This window comes from Bicyclus anynana, chromosome 21 (assembly GCF_947172395.1).
Source record: "Bicyclus anynana chromosome 21, ilBicAnyn1.1, whole genome shotgun sequence".
Classification (NCBI taxonomy): Eukaryota; Metazoa; Arthropoda; class Insecta; order Lepidoptera; family Nymphalidae; genus Bicyclus; species Bicyclus anynana.
In genome coordinates, this window is record NC_069103.1 from 3,389,151 (window position 1) to 3,407,091 (window position 17,941).

Sequence of the window (17,941 nt, forward strand, 5' to 3'; positions counted from 1 at the left end):
ATTTCCCGCGTTGGCAAATTGTTTCAATGGGGGCACTCCACAGATGGCGGTAATTTTAGTGCCACTTTTTTTGTATGAGGTTGGTATTCTTCTCCTGAGTAAATATGTTCCTTGAGATGAATGATGATAGATGATGAGGTCACTGTAGATCGTATCGTTCCGGAACAGTCACCAGTCTGCATGTCGCCAGTTCGCTCTAGGACTTCACGATGGAAGTTACTGACGATGATATTCGGAATTTGACTACAAAAGCGTCTTTACCGCTAGTATTTCGGCGATTTATAAAAGACTGGCCGATTTGCGAATGGGATGAGAACAAGTGGAGTTCAGTTTTTGGTGGTAGAGAAATACCTTTTCGCTGTTTGAGAAAAAATTTTGTTTCCGACGAACCATGTTGGGAGAGACGATGCCAGGTGAAGAAAATGACGTTCCCGACCTTTTTAGGCATGCTGAACACAAGCCAAGAGTGGATGTATTTTGATTACAAATATTTACACCAGTGGTTTGGTAATGAAAGTGAATTGTGCAAGGTTAGTTAATATGCTATACTCTATTTTCTTAGGCTGGCTGCTAATAAGAATTTTTCTGTCTTCCAGTAAAGTTTCTATGCCCACAATAAGGCACTCTGCTCTTTTGGTTGAACCTAAATCCAGTTAAAGTCTGATTAGACATCAGAAAGTTGGAGGCCGCCCTCTCTTTAGACTAAAGCCATAGTCAATGTATTGCATTGTTTATCAACAAACATTAGAAATTAAGGTAGAAAATGCATGTCATTTTGTAACTCATTTATTTTAAATTATGTCATAAAATGTTATTCCAATTATATTTAACTATACCTTATTTTCCTAGCTTACATAATTCAAATTTATTTTCATTAATTTATGAACAAGTCAGTCAATTCTTAAGAAAGGACTAGCAATTTATACTGTTTTTTAACCGTCATGTTTTTTTTTTTAATGTTTGTTACTTCAAACTTTTACATTTACTTACCAATTTTGAAAATTGTTTTTTGAATTTTTTATGAAAATCGGCTTAGTAATTTTGTGTTAATATAAAAATAACTGAAATATGGCTTTGAAGTGTGTTCCATTTTTATATTAAAAAGATTATTTTTATTTTTATTTGTATTGATAAACAGTGCAAATCAAGTATGGCTTTAGTTTAAATATATTGTACATACATTCTACACACAATTAAGGAATTACTTGGCTGAACGGTACAAGGTTTGTGTTGATTGTGCTGCATGGTACTGGCATGCATCAGATATTTACTAAACAAAATATTTTTACTGTCTAACTATATACCGATAGTCCAAATGGGCAGCATGGAAATTTTTACTGGGACCAATGACTAAGTAAAAAATTCATAAGTAAAAAAATTCTAGCCTGGAGTTTGGCTAGAAATTTTTACAGAAAAAAAAAAACAGTTGGTAACCTCATGCCTCTGAATAGTAAGTCATTGGTGCCAGTAAAAATTTCCACCCTGCACATTTGGACAGTCGGTTTATAGTCAGACAACTCCAACTCCAGGCTAAAAATTTTTACTGAAAAAAAAAAACAGTTTACATCCCATCCTAGGAATGTAGAGTAATAATTTGTTATAGGCAATATCATGGAAGAAGTTTGGGTATCCCGACAAAGGGCCCCAAGAGACCACCCTGTGGGTAGGGAGCAAGGGCTGTCACACTCCAGCACATCAGGACACTTATGGTTACAACATAATAGCACAAGTCCATGGAAGGTATATAATTCCTTATTATTTCTAATAGAAACCATTATGTTTTGATTTAAAATTAAACTTTGGTTGCCATGTTTTCAAATAAGGTGTAGCTATAATAGAGTTGTACAATAATTATTGCTAAATTTAGCATTGAAGTTGCTCAGTAAGAAGCTCTTTATATCTTAATCATAAACTACTTAATGCACTGCATTTTTTCTTATACCTCAGGAATAGCATGTGTAAAGAATTGATTTGGTTACTGATTCTATCCCTTTCTGTTGTAGGAAGAGGTGGATTCTCTTTCCACCTGAAGCTGGCGGTTTGAAGCCCACTAGAGTGCCTTACGAGGAGTCCAGTGTTTATAGTGAATTAAATTTCTATTGTCCAAGTGACTTGGATGTGTTTAAAGGTAAGAAAGAGGCTTTAAATAATTCTGGTATTTATTTATGAAGTCTAAACAAGACATGTGTATCTTAAAAGAAATTAGTAATTCTGCTTTTATCAAATCTACCATACCATCTTCGCATGTGCGTTGCGCGGTAGATGGCGCGGTGGCATGTGACTGGGTTGAGTTACTGTGAATGAATTGATTAAGCCTATCGCTTATTGTGAAAAATCGGGACAAAATCGGGTCTTCGAAATCGAAGTGTGACTGTCCTGGCAAAATTAGGATGTGTGGCAACCCTGGGTCGAACGCCACGAGACTACTGAAGCCGACCGTACGTCGAGCGCCTTACTTCTCTCTAACTCCCACCCTTTACGGAAACAAGTCGCGCCACCTAGCGTAGGTACGAGACAGCACGAGATCGAGCGACGCGATATCCGTATCAGACTACTCTTTTATTACAATACTAGCGGACGCCAGTGACTTCGTCCGTGTGGAATTTAGTTTTTCACAAATCCCTCGGGAACCATGGATTTTTCCGGGATAAAAAGTAGCCTATGTGTTAATCCATGCTATAGTATATCTTAATACCAAATTTCAGCTAATTCGGTTCAGTAGTCGAGGCGTGAAAGAGTAACAAACATTCATATCATCAAAATCATCAGTTTTCGCAAATCTCGGGAAACCATGGTTTTTTTCGGGATAAAAGTAGCCTGTGTGTCAATCCAGAGTAAAATCTATTTCCATTCCAAATTTCAGCTAAATCGCTTACATTTAAACATCCATACAAACTTTCGCGTTTATAATATTAGTAGGATAGTAGGATAACCATTGGTTGTCATTGTCAGGTCTTTCGGGTGGACGTATGGTGGAGTTGAACGCAGGCGATGCGCTGCTGGTGCCGCGCGGCTGGTGGCACTATGTGCAGAACGTCTACCCGCTCAACATCGCGCTCAACGTGTGGTTGCCACATGTGAGTCTAGTCTAGTCTAGTCTAGTCTATTGCTGACTGCATGCATACAGACAGATGGATGAAATTGGTTCAGAGACTTTTACTAGCTGCAATTCAGCATGAGTATGTACTATGTACATTAACAACACTCCGACGGCCTCCGTGGCGCAGTGGTGTGAGCGGTGGATTTACTTGGCGGAGGTCCTGGGTTCGATACCCCGCTGGGTGGGAGGCTTCGGCCGTGGCTATTTACCACCCTACCGGCAAAGACGTACCGCCAAGCGATTTAGCGTTCCGGTACGATGTCGTGTAGAAACCGAAAGGGGTGTGGATTTTCATCCTCCTCCTAACAAGTTAGCCCGCTTCCATCTTAGATTGCATCATCACTTATCATCACGTGAGATTGTAGTCAAGGGCTAACTTGTAAAGAATAAAAAAAAAAAAGTAACTACTGCTGTTATAGTCTCGCCATGTCTGTCCGTCTGTTCGTGGACAGACTATTATTACTATAGAAAGCTGCAATTTAGCATGAGTATGTACATTAACAACACTGCCAAAAGTCTACCTCTAACTATAAAAACCTGAAAAAAATATTTTTAAATCTGCTCTGAGTATCTCTTTGTGATCGAATCAGAAATGAGGAGATCCAAAATCACCGATATAGCCCAACGAGTCGCCAAGTTGAAGTGGCAATACGGATGATGAGCTTTTTAAATTGTACATAAATTAAAAATATGCTAATAGTAAAGTATTTTTCTAAAGGTAACAGGATATTTGCGATCATTACTTTCGGATTTTATTACAGCTATTTAAAGAGTCAGATTTCCGACGCTGCCGCGTATCCCTAAAAACGCTCCATACAAAATGGCACGAACTAATGACGTCGTAGGTAATGTAATGATCGTTAGATTTGTATGTGCGTTCAAACCAAATTACTAATATCTTTGTTATTTGTGCGTTTATGTTTATAGTTCATATATTAAAAAATGTCACATTTAATGTAAGGCAGCTAAAACTGTGTGAATTTTCATCTAATTACGATAAAATATTTTTAATAGATTTTGAAATTTTATAATCTCATTTATTTTGCAAATATCCAGACAATCTTCGCTTTTTATGTATAAATTATTTAACATTGACCTTATTTACCCGAATGTATCATAAAAATCAATATATTCAAACCTAGTCATCATCCCCATTGAGCGGGGCACATAATCCGAAGAGCCCATGGACGTTGGGGTCTCAAGGTGCTGGAATGGGGAAACCCCACACTAGAAAAATCTCTGATCTAAAATATTGAGAAATGCTAAGAAATTTTGATTTTTGTTTCAGGAGAAGGACAACTCCACCCAAGTGTCGGAAGCTTTAATCAAAATACTGATAGCTCAGTTGTGTAAGGACCTCCCTCAGGAGACAGCGAGACTCTTGGTTAATCCTAATGAGGTATGACTTATTTTTTTTAATTACTAGTTAGTCTACAGTAATAGGATTAAAAATAATACAAGTAAAAAAGAAACCTTCAAATTGTTTGAGCCTTTTCTGAGGAGTGACAAGATTGTTATATACTATTTGTACTTGTCTTTGTAAATAGATTTTAAATGATTTTTAATAATATTTTAAATGATTTTTAATAATATTTTTAATAAAACTTCAACAAGTATTTTACTTTATTTGTAAGAGTTCAGGACGTGTTAAAAATATAATAAAAATAAAAAAGGCTCTTAACCACTTATTACTATCAAATGCTTTTTTATATATTTTATAGCAAGTGGTTTCTCAGTAGTGATATATTATCGTCAAGGTTATTTGAAAGTTTTATGTGCATGATGTCAGATTTTATGTGTACTGACTCATCTCTGTGACTTGCACAGCTGCAAGATATTACTTTATTACTTAGAACATATTTTCTACTACACTATTACATTCCATAACATATTATGTAATGTTAGTAATTACATTTCTACCTCATTGATCCAGTGTGGATCACCAGGTCCTTCCAGTCTTTGAATAAGATAGAAATTATGGAGTTTAGACCCACCACGCTGCTGTAATGCGAGCTGGGCTTAAGTTGATAATAACTCTGTAACAATAGTCTAGATGACACTTTATTTAAAAGGGTCACAAATTGTTCATTATCGTTTGAAATTATAGTATTATTGAAAATAAATTATAATTTTTTTATTTTCGATATATGTAGTAGAACCATAATGAAATTCCTTTTTTTAAAGTCGGTTGATTAACATATTTTTTCGAGATATGAATGCATAAAAAATATAAATTTTAAATACCTATGTTTTTTTACAATACGAACTAAAACGCTATCAGCTATGTCATGACGTCACGTAAACCCGTAAACGCTATACCGCCGTTCTTGGAGAATAAAATGATAACTCCCATTACACGTGTTTTAGTATTATTTCATTTTTGGGATCTATAGGTATTACTATTAATACATCTGCTCAATGTTTTTCGTAATTTTTATGCAATTATTAACATATTACAATAGTATTCCAAGATATAGTCACTGGCATTAAGGTATGAGTATAAATAAAATGGTAAACAGCCATACAATTGTCTTCCGGTACTCAAAATTTAAGACTTGATTATGATAAAATCAGTAACCTTTTTATTCTCGTTCCAAATCTTCTGGTCGGTGCGCGTAATTCATCAATTCATCAATCACTTGCACTTACCTTCTTATTCTGTAGGTTTTTAACCTACAGGTAAGACGGTAAGAGAGTACAATTTTGGATTCCGGTTAGACTCTTTTTTTTTAAATATACTTAAACAATACACATCACTATCTAGCCCCAAAGTAAGCATACAGAGTAGCTTGTGTTATGGGTGCATGGGTGCATGGGGTATTAATATACAATTATATACTACATATAAATACTTATATAATGTATAAATACACACAGACACTGGAAAACACTCATGCTCATCACACAAATATTTTCCAGTTGTGGGAATCGAACCCACGGCCGCGGCGGCCAGAAAGCAGGGTCTCTACCCACTGCGCCACGCGGCCGTCAAACAAAGCGGTTAGACTCTGGACCAATGAGGCAAATAGAAATTCAGTAACTAAACTAAACCATTGTTACAGGACGACATAGCAGATACACCATTAGCAGTGCTATTCCTACAACTGGAAACAGTGGTCAAGACGTATTTGGACAAAAAACGTAAAAGTCGACGAGTGAAACGACAGAAAACACTAGAAGACAACACAGAGCCGGATGTAGAGGAGTTTGATCTCAAATCAATACTCGACAATGATAATAATAAAATAAATGTAGTACCCACAATAAGTAGTAATGATTTAATAGAATTAATAAAAGGTAATATCAAAGAGTTTGTTAATAGCAAATCGCAGGACGAAGACGAAGTAGATGGCGGGACGAGCAGCCTCTGTCTAACAAAGGCGGTTATAGATTCGTTCAGTCAGAGCAATGTTATTGATCTTGTAAAGCAAAACCTTTTTGCTAAGCTCGGATAGTTTGTGCAATATTGATTTTTAGTCTGTCTCAGACCAATTATAGAAGGACCAGCATTGTACCCAAATTTAGGAACAAATTTTTTTGTCATTTTCTGAGGAATACGAGCTTCGATTTGTTATATTTATTCGTTTTATACTAAGCTGTAAGTTTTTGCCAGTTTTTTGCACCATTCAACTACACAAAAGGGTGTTTTTACGGAGCTCTTTAACCGACAAACACGACAACTATGAAACTTTGATCCTATACAGTTTTTATACATTAGATCATTGATCATATACTTTGACAGAAAAGTAACGTCTAGCGAGGCAGGTCCTATACAATAATTGGTCTGAGGTCATAGTTTATTGTAATGCTCAAAGAGTATTTTGTTTTATTGCGTACTGTGATAAAGTGCTTAAGATTAAAAATAATAAATTATGTGTGAATTCCACGTTATGTTATATTTAGGTTCAAAAGGGCTAAAGCGGTGAATTTAGTTTATGAAAAAAAAAACTGCCGTTTTGTTGAATAGGTATAGTCCGCGAAAGCCTTCTAGTCCGCTCTAAAGTTGCAACACGCCGAATTGGTGAAAATTCACAACCACAGGTTCAAAAGGATTTTAAATCCACAGAACCAGTATTTTTGGGCCTATCAAGATTTGATTCTTAATAAATTTAAAACAAGTACATTGTTTTGAATTTATTACAATTAGAATAATGAGTCATGTAAATATGTTACCGTTAAATTGTAAAATACATTATATAGTTTACTAGCGGACGCCCGCGACTTCGTCCGCGTGGGATTTAGTTTACACAAATCCCTCGGAACGCTTGGATTTTTCGGGGATAAAAAGTAGCCTATGTGTTAATCTATGTTATAATATATCTCAATACCAAAATTCAGCTAATTCTGTTCTGTAGTCGAAGCGTGAAAGAGTAACAAACATTCATATCAGCAAAATCATCAGTTTTCGCAAATCTCGGGAAACCATGGTTTTTTTTCGGGATAAAAAGTAGCTTATAAGTTAATCCCGACTAAAATCTATTTCTATTCAAAATTTCAGCCAAATCGCTTCAGTGGTAGAAGCGTTAAAGAGTATCAAACATCCAAACATCCATACAAGCTTTCGCGTTTATAATATTAGTAGGATCTATATGAATAGAAGTCTCGGTAATTGCCCTAAAACGATTTGACGTTCGTTCTTAGACAATATACAATTACAATGCTTGATTGTATTAGGGAGATTGTGAATCTAAAAAATCATCTTAACCACATGAGTTAATATCAGTTAATATACAACATACATTTTTTTAAAAATGTAGAGTACACATAAATTCAGGACTCACCGTTTGTATGAATGCACTGCAAATGCAATTATGTGAAAAGAAATTTATCGCTGATAATATGATTTAATCAAACCACGTCCAAAATGAATTGACGGCATGAATGACATAACAACGTGCTTGTCCTGTCAACAAAACTTCAAAAAAGTTTCTGTGAAAAAACTTTCTATTGAATTCATTTATGACAAAAAATGTGACAAATGAGGAACCGCTCGACTAAAATAATAAACACAAAGAAATTTATCGCTGATAATATGCTTTAATCGAACCACGTCCAAAATGAACTGACGGCATGAATGACATAACAACGTGCTTGTCCTGTCAACAAAACTTCAAAAAAGTTTCTGTGAAAAAAGTTTCTATTGAATTCATTTATTACAAAAAATGTGACAAATGAGGAACGGCTCGACCGATTTTATGCAAACTTCACATAAACCATCTACTAAATATGCCGACCAAATCCTAAGCATTTGGTTTGGATAGGTGAGCCCGTTCTTGAGTTATGGAATTACAACGAAAAGTGGCATTGATTTTTATATATATAGATAATCTCGCTGGCGATATTGTAATCTGTCGATAAATTGTAAATTGAACTGGAACATACTGATTACAATTTAACGTGTTATTTTTCGGTACCTATATTATAATCTATCGAAGTGAAACTGTTATTATATAATTTAACGGTGACATAATATACTGATAGTTTAGAACCATAGTCAATATACATTTATTTCAATTAGGCTTAGTTCACAAGCACTTTCCAAACGTCAGCTAATAATATTATAAGATAATGGTGATAATAATTAGTTGAAAACTTAAAATTAAAGTTACGAGGGTCTCATAAGAATACGCTCGATATAATATATTAATAGCCGTCAGATTCCGATTCTGCTACTATTAGTACTCCATATACTGAGTTAGTAATTTTGAAGTGCCTTACTGAGAATTTATTCTAAAATTCATACGTATGTATGATTAAAGTGGAATATGGAATCCTTATTGGGATAAAAAAAAATACTTCCTGTTATAGTTTTATTTTAGTAAAATTATTATTTATAATAATATGAAAATGTTGCAAGAAAGTAAGGAATTCCAAGATGATTTAGTATTAAGCTACAAACTTGATTGAAATTAATGTCACAATATAATTTTGAATAAATGTTTTTAAACATGTAATCTTTGTTTTTATTACTAGAAATTAGAGATGCGTAGGTAAACATTAATATATATTAGAAAGAGTATTAATTTAATAAATGCCACATCCAGTAGTTAGGTTACGAGATCCTGGGTCGAGCTATGAGATACCTATCGAGTTTTTCCTTGTAAGAAATTTCAAATTTCTGTGTTTGTTTCTCCTTTTGCTGCGACTTCTGAAGCGATTTGGGTGAAATTTGGAATGATAAAAAAAATACCGACCGAATTGAGAACTCCTCCTTTTTGAAATCGGTTAAAAATAGATTTTATTCTGGGTCGAAGTCGTGGGCGTCCGCTAGTATAGCATAAAAAAAAGTAAGTACCTAATGATGAAATTATGAAAAAGGGAAAAACGAAGTGTTACTAAAATAATAATTTTATTATTTATTTATTTTTGGCGATACTGCTAGACTTGATGTAGGCGCGGTAGTAGAAGTCGCTGAAGAGTATGACCATGAAGAGGTTCTGCGGTATGAGGATGTAAGCCGGCTGTCGCGGGAACGCGCACTCGTCCACTAGCGCCAACGCGGAGAAGTGGAGGAATAGTATTGTAAATTGGAGCTGTAAATAAAAAAGTGTATTATTAATTTATTCAATCAATCAATCAATTTATTTCTTTGCAGATACATGCATTATATATATATATATATATATATATATATATATATATATATATATATGTATATATTTGTGAACTTAACTTAACTTAGAACGTAAAACTTAAACTTAATCAAATCAAAAACACAACTCCACAATGTAGACAATATTTCTTATTACTCCGTTGTTTAAAAAGCCACTAAATAAAAATTACAGACAAATATGCTCATTTGTCCGCCTCAGTTTTGATGCGCTAGTGACCTGTCTCTATTATAAAATATCGTTAGGTGTCCCTCTCCCACCCGAAATCGCCTCGCACGTCGGGACAGCCGTAGCTCATTTCGGAGACGTCATAAAGATTGCATCCGACTCTATACTACAACCCTACTCGACGTACTGTTTACCATCATACAAATTAAAAAAATAACTAAGGTATAAATCGCTAGTCATTACACACCTGATTAATAATTTATAATTAACTTGTTCTTAAATTAATGAAAATAAATTAGATTAATAAGCTTAAAACAATTCGTTAGTTTTTGAATACATTTTATAAACAAACAATACATAATTTAAAATAACTAAGCTATGAAATTACATGCGTTTTCTACCTTCATTTCTAATTTGTTGGTTACAGCTAGTTTCTTCATGTAAAGCTAAAGTAATTGTAAAATAAAGTAGAAAAGAAGACTTTATTTTTCCGTGATTAAGACCGTCACTTTTGCTTTATGACGTTACTTTGACTATATAATGATTTATTTATTTTGCTATCATCTTTTACTTTGCAATTGACGTTGTAGAGTCAACATCTCCTGAGGATGCTCCGGTTTCGGGGTGAAACGTACGTAGAGAGTATTTTGTCGGACCTGGGTGACGTTGTCGCATGGGTTCGTCGACTTTTCGCGGATGATAGCAAAATAAATAAATCATTATATAATCATGATGAACTTTCGTAAAGTAACGCCTGCTTCTATCCAATGTTACTTTGACTGTTACTTACGATGAAGAAACTGGCCATTAGTAAACAGTACAAAATCTATATCTGTAGTATAAAATCTTACGATCTGCAACTGAGTGACGTGCTTCTTCCACCAGAGCGACTGTTTGTAGGCGTCGTCCCACACGGTGAGCAGGTAGTAACTGTACATGACGATGTGAACGAACGAGTTCACTACCACCAAGAACGACGTGTGTCCTCCTAAACACAAAATAAATAACATACAATACTAGAAATAGTTCTTTAGACATAGATATATAACACATAGATAGTGTGTAGTCGCCGGATTCGTAAGTTGTTTTATGTGCCCCGAAATCGGGGCACTTGACGCATCGATACGCTACGTTAAGTGCGCTTGTGTTCGGCGAAGGTAGAGGTAGGTACCTAAGTACAACTTTTTCATCTCAGTTTAATCACAGTATACTTTGTACTGTGGTTTAATAGTCTAAGAAGTAGGTACAAACCTGGCAACCATTTGACCATTGACCACGCAACCGCGACCATGCCACAATGGTGGTAAACGTGTAGGAATGACACTTGGTTTTGTTTCTTTCTCAATACGAAAAATATCTGAAACAAAATGTTTATAAGTAGGTAGGTACTTAATACTTATATAGCTAGGTATAAAATCTATACTTATAATAAATCTATAGAGGTCAATTCTGAACATAAAATATATTTTACGATTGAGGTTTCCTTAATTGATCCAGGTAGGAGGTTGGTAGGAGGTTTCGTCCGTGGCTAGTTACCACCCTACCGGCCAAGACGTGCCACCAAGTGATTTAACTTTCCGGTACAATGTCATGTAGGATATTGTACCGGACCTGGACATGGAGAACTGTTTATATTTTCTTTTTCCGATTAAATGAGATTGTAGATCATATTTTACTAATTTTTGCTTTTAACAAAAGGGGCCCTGTAGCCTGTAGCCCTGTAGTTCGGGGTCGATCAACACTGAGCTCCCCGGTGTGGGATTGCCATTCCAGCACTTTAGCGCCTCTATACCATCGATCGTAGATTGTTAGATGGGCCTCAAAGTGGCGCGGAATTGTCATTGGTTCCGCACATTGAGTACGTATGTCATCACTCAACACATTTCTCTTTATTCATGTTGTAGCTTGTGTTTTTACACTTCCAACATGAACATTTTTACACAAAGGCCTTATTATGGGATTAAAATGAAAAAAAAAACAGTAAATATTTTTTTGAAGTCCACGTCCACTAACAGCATGCGCTTGTTACAAGATAAGATGTGCATGCACGTTTTTGGGTAACGACATAAAATGTTGCGTTCTTTATTATGGAGGGGCCCATCTAACTATTTATATCGATGCCATATACCTATTTTATTATTACATAGTACATACGGTATCGAAGAGATCAGCCAGTTTAATGAAGAAGTAGGTGTAGCAAACTTTCCACGCAAACTCCGTACCCTGCTCTCCGTACTCCATCGGTTGACACAGCAGCGAATAGTGTCGCAGCCACGCCAGCGTCAGACTCTGGGAATAAACGGCTTATGTTGGGCAAATTAAACGCAAGCTTTTAGGAAAGTCTTATTAAAGTGTTATCTATACTTCTATACTTATATTATAAAGAAGAAATCTTTGTTTGTTTGATTGTAATGAATAGGCTCAAAAACTACTGGACCGATTTTGAAAATTCTTTCACCATTCGAAAGCTATATTATCCACAAGTAACATAGGCTAAATTTTATTTTGGAAAAAAATAGGGTTCCGTAAGATATTTGGGTTTTTTGGACACAAGGTGTAAAAAAATAACCAGAAAAGTAGGGTAGGGGTAGGTAGGAGTAGGGTAGGGGTAGGGGTAGGCTAGGGGTAGGGTACGGGTAGGGTAGGGGTAGGATAGGGGTAGTTGAAAGTTTACATCGAGTTTCACGTGGACGAAGTTTAAGTTTTCGACTATTATTACCACCATTAGATTAAATTAAATTATGACATAAACCTGACCTTTCAAAAGTGCTTGTAAACTAAGCTGAACTGAACTGAAAATCCGTGACGTTATATGAGTAAAGAAAATGTTTCACCATTAGGAACACATTATCGGCTCAATGTTAAGTCTTCTCCCAAAATGAGAGGGGTTAGGCCAATGATTGGCAGACTTCACACACGTAGAGAATTAAGAAAATTCTCATGCATGCAGGTCTCCTTACGATGTTTTTCCTTCACCGCTTGATTTTAATTTCTTAAAATGCACTTAACTGAAAAGTTGGAGGTGCATGCCCCGGACCGGATTCGAAGCTACACCCTCCAAATCGAAAGCAGAGGTCATATCCATTGGGCAGTCACGGCACGGTACAAAAAATAAAAATATATATATATTTTTTAATAGAATAATATTTCCATGTCTTTTAAATATGACCAATATTCCCATGGCTGTCGACCATATATGTTTGAAAGTCCATGCAAGAGGCCAATGTCCAGCAGTGGACATCCATCGGCTGATGATGATGATGATGATGAAAATTCCCACTCTCCGGCAACTAGTCGGAAAAGACTGTGTTAAGATACAGAAAACAAGTTTAAGAGTAGATATGTTTTTACAGCGGGCGGAAATCGAACCACCACCTCTAGGTGATTAGTCCGGATCCTTTATCGTTGAGCTATTAGCCTATAGCAGAACAGTCTCTATTTGTCCTGCCTTGAAACATAGTAACAGAAAATATAATAAGCAATACAATCAAAGGCAAAATCGAAGTTTATATAATCAGAGGCACAATTATCCGCCCACTTTAATATACTCGCCTCATATTGTGGTGGATAATTGTGCCTCTGAGTATATTTTGTTTTACATAGGTTTAGTTTACATGCACTTGCAACATCAAGTTTGACTATTTGTAAAGACTACCACCGGTTTCGTTCGCTATCAACCCATATTCGGCTCACTACTGAGCTCGAGTCTCCTCTAAGAATGAGAGAGTTTTTTTTTTATATATAGTTACTAGAGTGTATATAAAATTTATAACGTGGGTCGTTGGTTTCAAACTTAATTAAATTCGTTCATTGGATAAGGTTAATTATGCGATTGGTGTGACTTGCATTCTAAATACAATGAACAGTTGCTTTAACTTTACATAATAGGCATATTGACTACAAAGTTTGGTGTTATATAATATATGCAAGTATTTTTTTAAGTTTAGGTAGGTATCTATCTAATATCTATGTTTTCTCTTCGGCCTCCGTGGCGCAGTGGTATGAGCGCTGGATTTATAATACGGAGATCCTGGGTTTGATCCTCAAAACGATTGAGGTTTTCCTTAATTGGTCGGTAGGAGGTTTCGGCCGCGGCTAGTTACCACCCTACCGGCAAAGACGTGCCACTGCAGGTAACAACATACCTGATAAACAACATAAGAACAAGCGAGGATCTGCACTGCGTTGTAGAGAGCTATCACACTCCGCAGGTTGTAAGCCGGTCTGCTTTCCATGTATTTCGGCAACCACTTGAGCACTGTCAATAAGTATATCGCCAGCAACCCGAGCCCCGGCCAAGGGGTCTTCATTAATGGCCAATCTTGTGTCCTGGGATCTAAACAAAATACAACTAATTGTATCAACATTGCGCTAATATTATAAATGCGAAAGTTTGTGTGTGTGTGTAAGTTTGTTCCTCCTTTATACTGAAGCGATTTGACTGTTTGGAATGGAAATAGATTTTACTCTGGATTAACACATAGGCTACTTTTCATCCCAGTGAAATCCATGGTTCCCGCGGGATTTGTATAAAACTGACTTCCACGCGGATGAAGTCGCGGGCGTCCACTTGTTTACATATAAAATTGTCTGACTTTGATTTCAATAGAACAGTTTTTTTTCAAGTGCTTATAGTTATTTACACAATCCAGCTTTTTTAAAATGTTTTATCTGGCTGTCTGTCTATTTGTCCGTAATAATCTTTGGAACGGCTGAATCGATTTTACTGAGACTTTTACTGGAAGTTAGAAGAGGTTTTTGAGCAACATATAGGCTACTATGTCTATATCCCGTTTTCATGGTTACCGCGGAATTTGTGAAAAACTGAATTTCACGTGTCACGGGCGTCCGCTATTGTAAATAAGTATTTTGGTAGTCGGAAGGAGTTTTCTACAAACTTTCAACCACTGTATCACACTTGTATTTAATTTTTTGAGACAAATTTACTTATGTTCTGCTCCAAGAACCAATTTCTCTATACTAAAATCATCAAAACTGGTGCAACGGCTCAGCCGTAAAAAGGTATCAGACAGAAAGACATCCCGCATTTATAATATTAGTATGGATCAGACATTATGTATAATAATTAATGTTTAATTTTTTTTAAGAATATTTGCCATATCTTTTAAATAAGACCAATATTCCCATTCTCCAACTAGTCGGGAAAGACTGTATTAGGAGTCCGAGTGGGTACGACAATAGTCCAAAGGAGTGGGGATCGAAACACCACCTTTCTATGATGAGTCTGATCGCTTTTACCGTTGAGCTATTGAGGCTCTAAAACATTCGTCCGTATTTGACGAAGCTTTGGTTAGTTATTCAGCTTCGGATTAACGAAGGTTTGGGCCAGGATAAAAAAAGAAAAAAATATGTCCATGGCAACAAATGCCATGTGTATGCCATGGTATGTACTCACCAACAATTTCTTCATTCAGATGGTAATATAGCTTCACCGCACCTCTCAGAATGAGCGCCATGTTGTATGTTGATTAGTTGAACTATTAATTAGTTGCTTAAATAAAAACGTAGTTAGGTACGTATTTATTTAAAGTTTCCACTTAGGTATTTGTATACAACTAATTATTTTATTAACTGCTCAAACCACTTTATTAATTAAAATATTTTGTTTTGTTTAAAACTTAAAACTGTAACTTTGTAGTTGTTACATCTGGTTGAATAATGAACACTGTTTAAGTAGTTATTGTTGGAGACGTTACTGCCAGTAAACCATCGTCAAGGTGCACTGATTGGAAATTTGTGTTTTCATGAATAATCATACCGAACTTACTGACGTACCTACCTGCCTCACGTATACGTAAGTAAGTGGTATCACCTAAAAATAACCTTTTCACTACCCTTGCTCAAAAACACTGTCATATTATCACTCCACAGCGGGGCTAAACAAGCATTTCAGCCTCTAGGGGCTAAAGTAATTTTGTTTTTTTAATTCTTGTCTGTTACGAGTACTAGCCTACTATAAAACGGAGGAGGTTTTATTCGAAAATTGAATCATTATAGGTAAGATCTCTGATTGTTTTGAAAAATAAATAAAAAACTTTAAATTGGAAATAAATGCAGCGTTCTTGTCTGTGGAATGCGTTAATTTTTTTATTTAATTTTTATTGAAGACATGGGACATCCTTTACGGTGTAATACCTTTGCCTTTTTCTCATGTAAAAAAAATTAAATTAAAAAGCGAGAATTTAAAACAAATAATACATACTTGATTTATTTCAGAAAATAATTGTAAATTTGTGACCGTAACTTACATATTTTTCAACAATAATTGTTATTGTTGTCTTCATCTAGTGAGAATGGTGATCCTAATTTTGAGATGGATGAAATTTTCAATCTGTTACCATCAAAGTCGAGACGCATTTACTTAAATACTTACCTTCGTTAAATTTAATAAGTGGAGAAAACAACAACGAATGGATTCACTTACAAAAGGAGTTTTTTAAACTATTATCTCCCAAGTTTATCTCACATACTCATTATTCATGTTCACAGTAGTCGGAAATTATGTTACCGGGTAAAAGCATCTCCCTTAATATCCAAAACTGTAGACTTTGTACATTTAATTTTCAATTAAAATAAATCAATGAATATTGTACTAAGCTATTTTATTTTTTCGCAATCGTAGTGAAAAGCAGAGTGTAACACGTGGGGCCAAACCCATTTTAAACTCGGTTTCTATTTAGGCGGTCCTCGCCTTACGTCTCGGACCCTAAAAATACCTCGTATATAATGGGTCTTTTTAGCCCCTTGTATAACAATCTACTATTGTAATTGTTTTTAACAATGATAATTTTAATACTATACTCTTAGATCGGTTACGTCCTTAAAATATCACCGCAAAAAGTGATCCGAATACTAGGCTACAACACTGAGCGCACACATGCACAATTTTGTCTTTAATTCCATTATATATTTATGTATATATAGTTTTACTCTTCCTGAACACACAACTCGACATTGTAGACGATATTTAGGTATTATTGTTTAAATAACGTTCGTTGTTAACCACAACTAACATTGAGTTGTGTATTTTTGTCTTATGAGCGCCTAATTTTCATCTTATGATCGCCAAAATTTCATGCGCTAGTAACACATCTAACAGTATTTAATATCATTGGTTTCATATTATATTGTGCTGTTACTTATTATGGAAAATTTTACAGACTATCAAAATGAGAAAACTTGAATATCTGGGGCACGCGCTACAGCCTATGATGGCACTAAACTATCTCGTACAGCATCTTCATTGGAAAAATTGCCGGTAGAAGAGACGTTGGCAAAGAGTAAATTAATATATTATAGGATAGGCGTTGGTCGCAGAAGGAAGTCTCGGTTGAAGGCAATGATTTTATTGGTTGAAAGACTAGCCGTGGACCGGGATCTAAGCGAATGCCTAATTCGCTCGCGAAAAGAATAAAGATAATGTACGAAGCTGCCAAACAATGAAAGAAGAAGAAAAAAATTCTTAGTCTTTTTTACATATTAAAAAAAAAATATATTTAAAAATCCCGACCGGTTAATTTTTTTTAAGGATAATTTTTGCCCTGCTTCTCCTCAGCAAGGTCCCCACCTCCCCAGTACTATGTAACATAAGGTAGGTATTAAAGGAGTGGTAGGTACCTACTAATTTCACGTAACACCCAATTTAAAATGAACAAATTCATGAACTTACTTAATTTAAATTTAACCAAATGTCCACTTTTGTATATGTAAGCAATTTTACTTCATTGTCATACGCAATTTTAAATACACGGAAATAGTTAGGTAGGTATAATTAATATGCAGGTATTCTACCTGCCACAACCTTTTTTTTAGCACGCTTATATGTAGGTATATCAGCTTCAATTGTAACTATGTATGTAAGAAAAACAAATCTTGGAATCTTATTTTGACCTACTTCCCGGCCTTCGATTAGGATGAAATTTTGCACACGCTCTGAGTTCTGATGACAATACAACATTACTAGCTAAGAAACGTCATTACAAATGCAATTTGGCGGACTCCCCAAGATGGTGGACTGGCTGTTTGAAATCCACCCCCATGA

General features: G+C 35.4%; 2 protein-coding genes across 3 annotated transcripts; one reads left to right on the plus strand and one right to left on the minus strand.

Moving 5' to 3' along the window:
* Window positions 1-102: 102 nt before the first annotated feature.
* On the plus strand, window positions 103-6,984 carry LOC112047219 (HSPB1-associated protein 1). Its single transcript, XM_024084248.2, has 6 exons — window positions 103-530; window positions 1,604-1,740; window positions 2,004-2,128; window positions 2,953-3,077; window positions 4,389-4,499; window positions 6,163-6,984. Exons 1-6 carry the CDS (start codon window positions 210-212, stop codon window positions 6,553-6,555), a joined length of 1,212 nt encoding a protein of 403 aa, XP_023940016.2. The 5' UTR covers window positions 103-209; the 3' UTR covers window positions 6,556-6,984.
* Window positions 6,985-9,184: 2,200 nt separating this feature from the next.
* On the minus strand, window positions 9,185-17,725 carry LOC112047224 (elongation of very long chain fatty acids protein). Of its 2 annotated transcripts, XM_024084256.2 has the most exons (7): window positions 17,570-17,723; window positions 15,296-15,391; window positions 14,025-14,215; window positions 12,034-12,168; window positions 11,131-11,236; window positions 10,731-10,867; window positions 9,185-9,633 (listed from the first exon to the last, which is right to left on the minus strand). In XM_024084256.2, the coding sequence occupies exons 2-7, from the start codon at window positions 15,354-15,356 to the stop codon at window positions 9,457-9,459; spliced, it is 807 nt and encodes a 268-aa protein (XP_023940024.1). In that variant the 5' UTR covers window positions 15,357-15,391; window positions 17,570-17,723; the 3' UTR covers window positions 9,185-9,456. The 2 variants fall into 2 exon arrangements, with proteins under 2 accessions (XP_023940024.1, XP_023940025.1); XM_024084257.2 differs by lacking the exon at window positions 15,296-15,391 and having other exon boundaries at window positions 17,570-17,725.
* Between the last annotated feature and the right edge of the window lie 216 nt (window positions 17,726-17,941).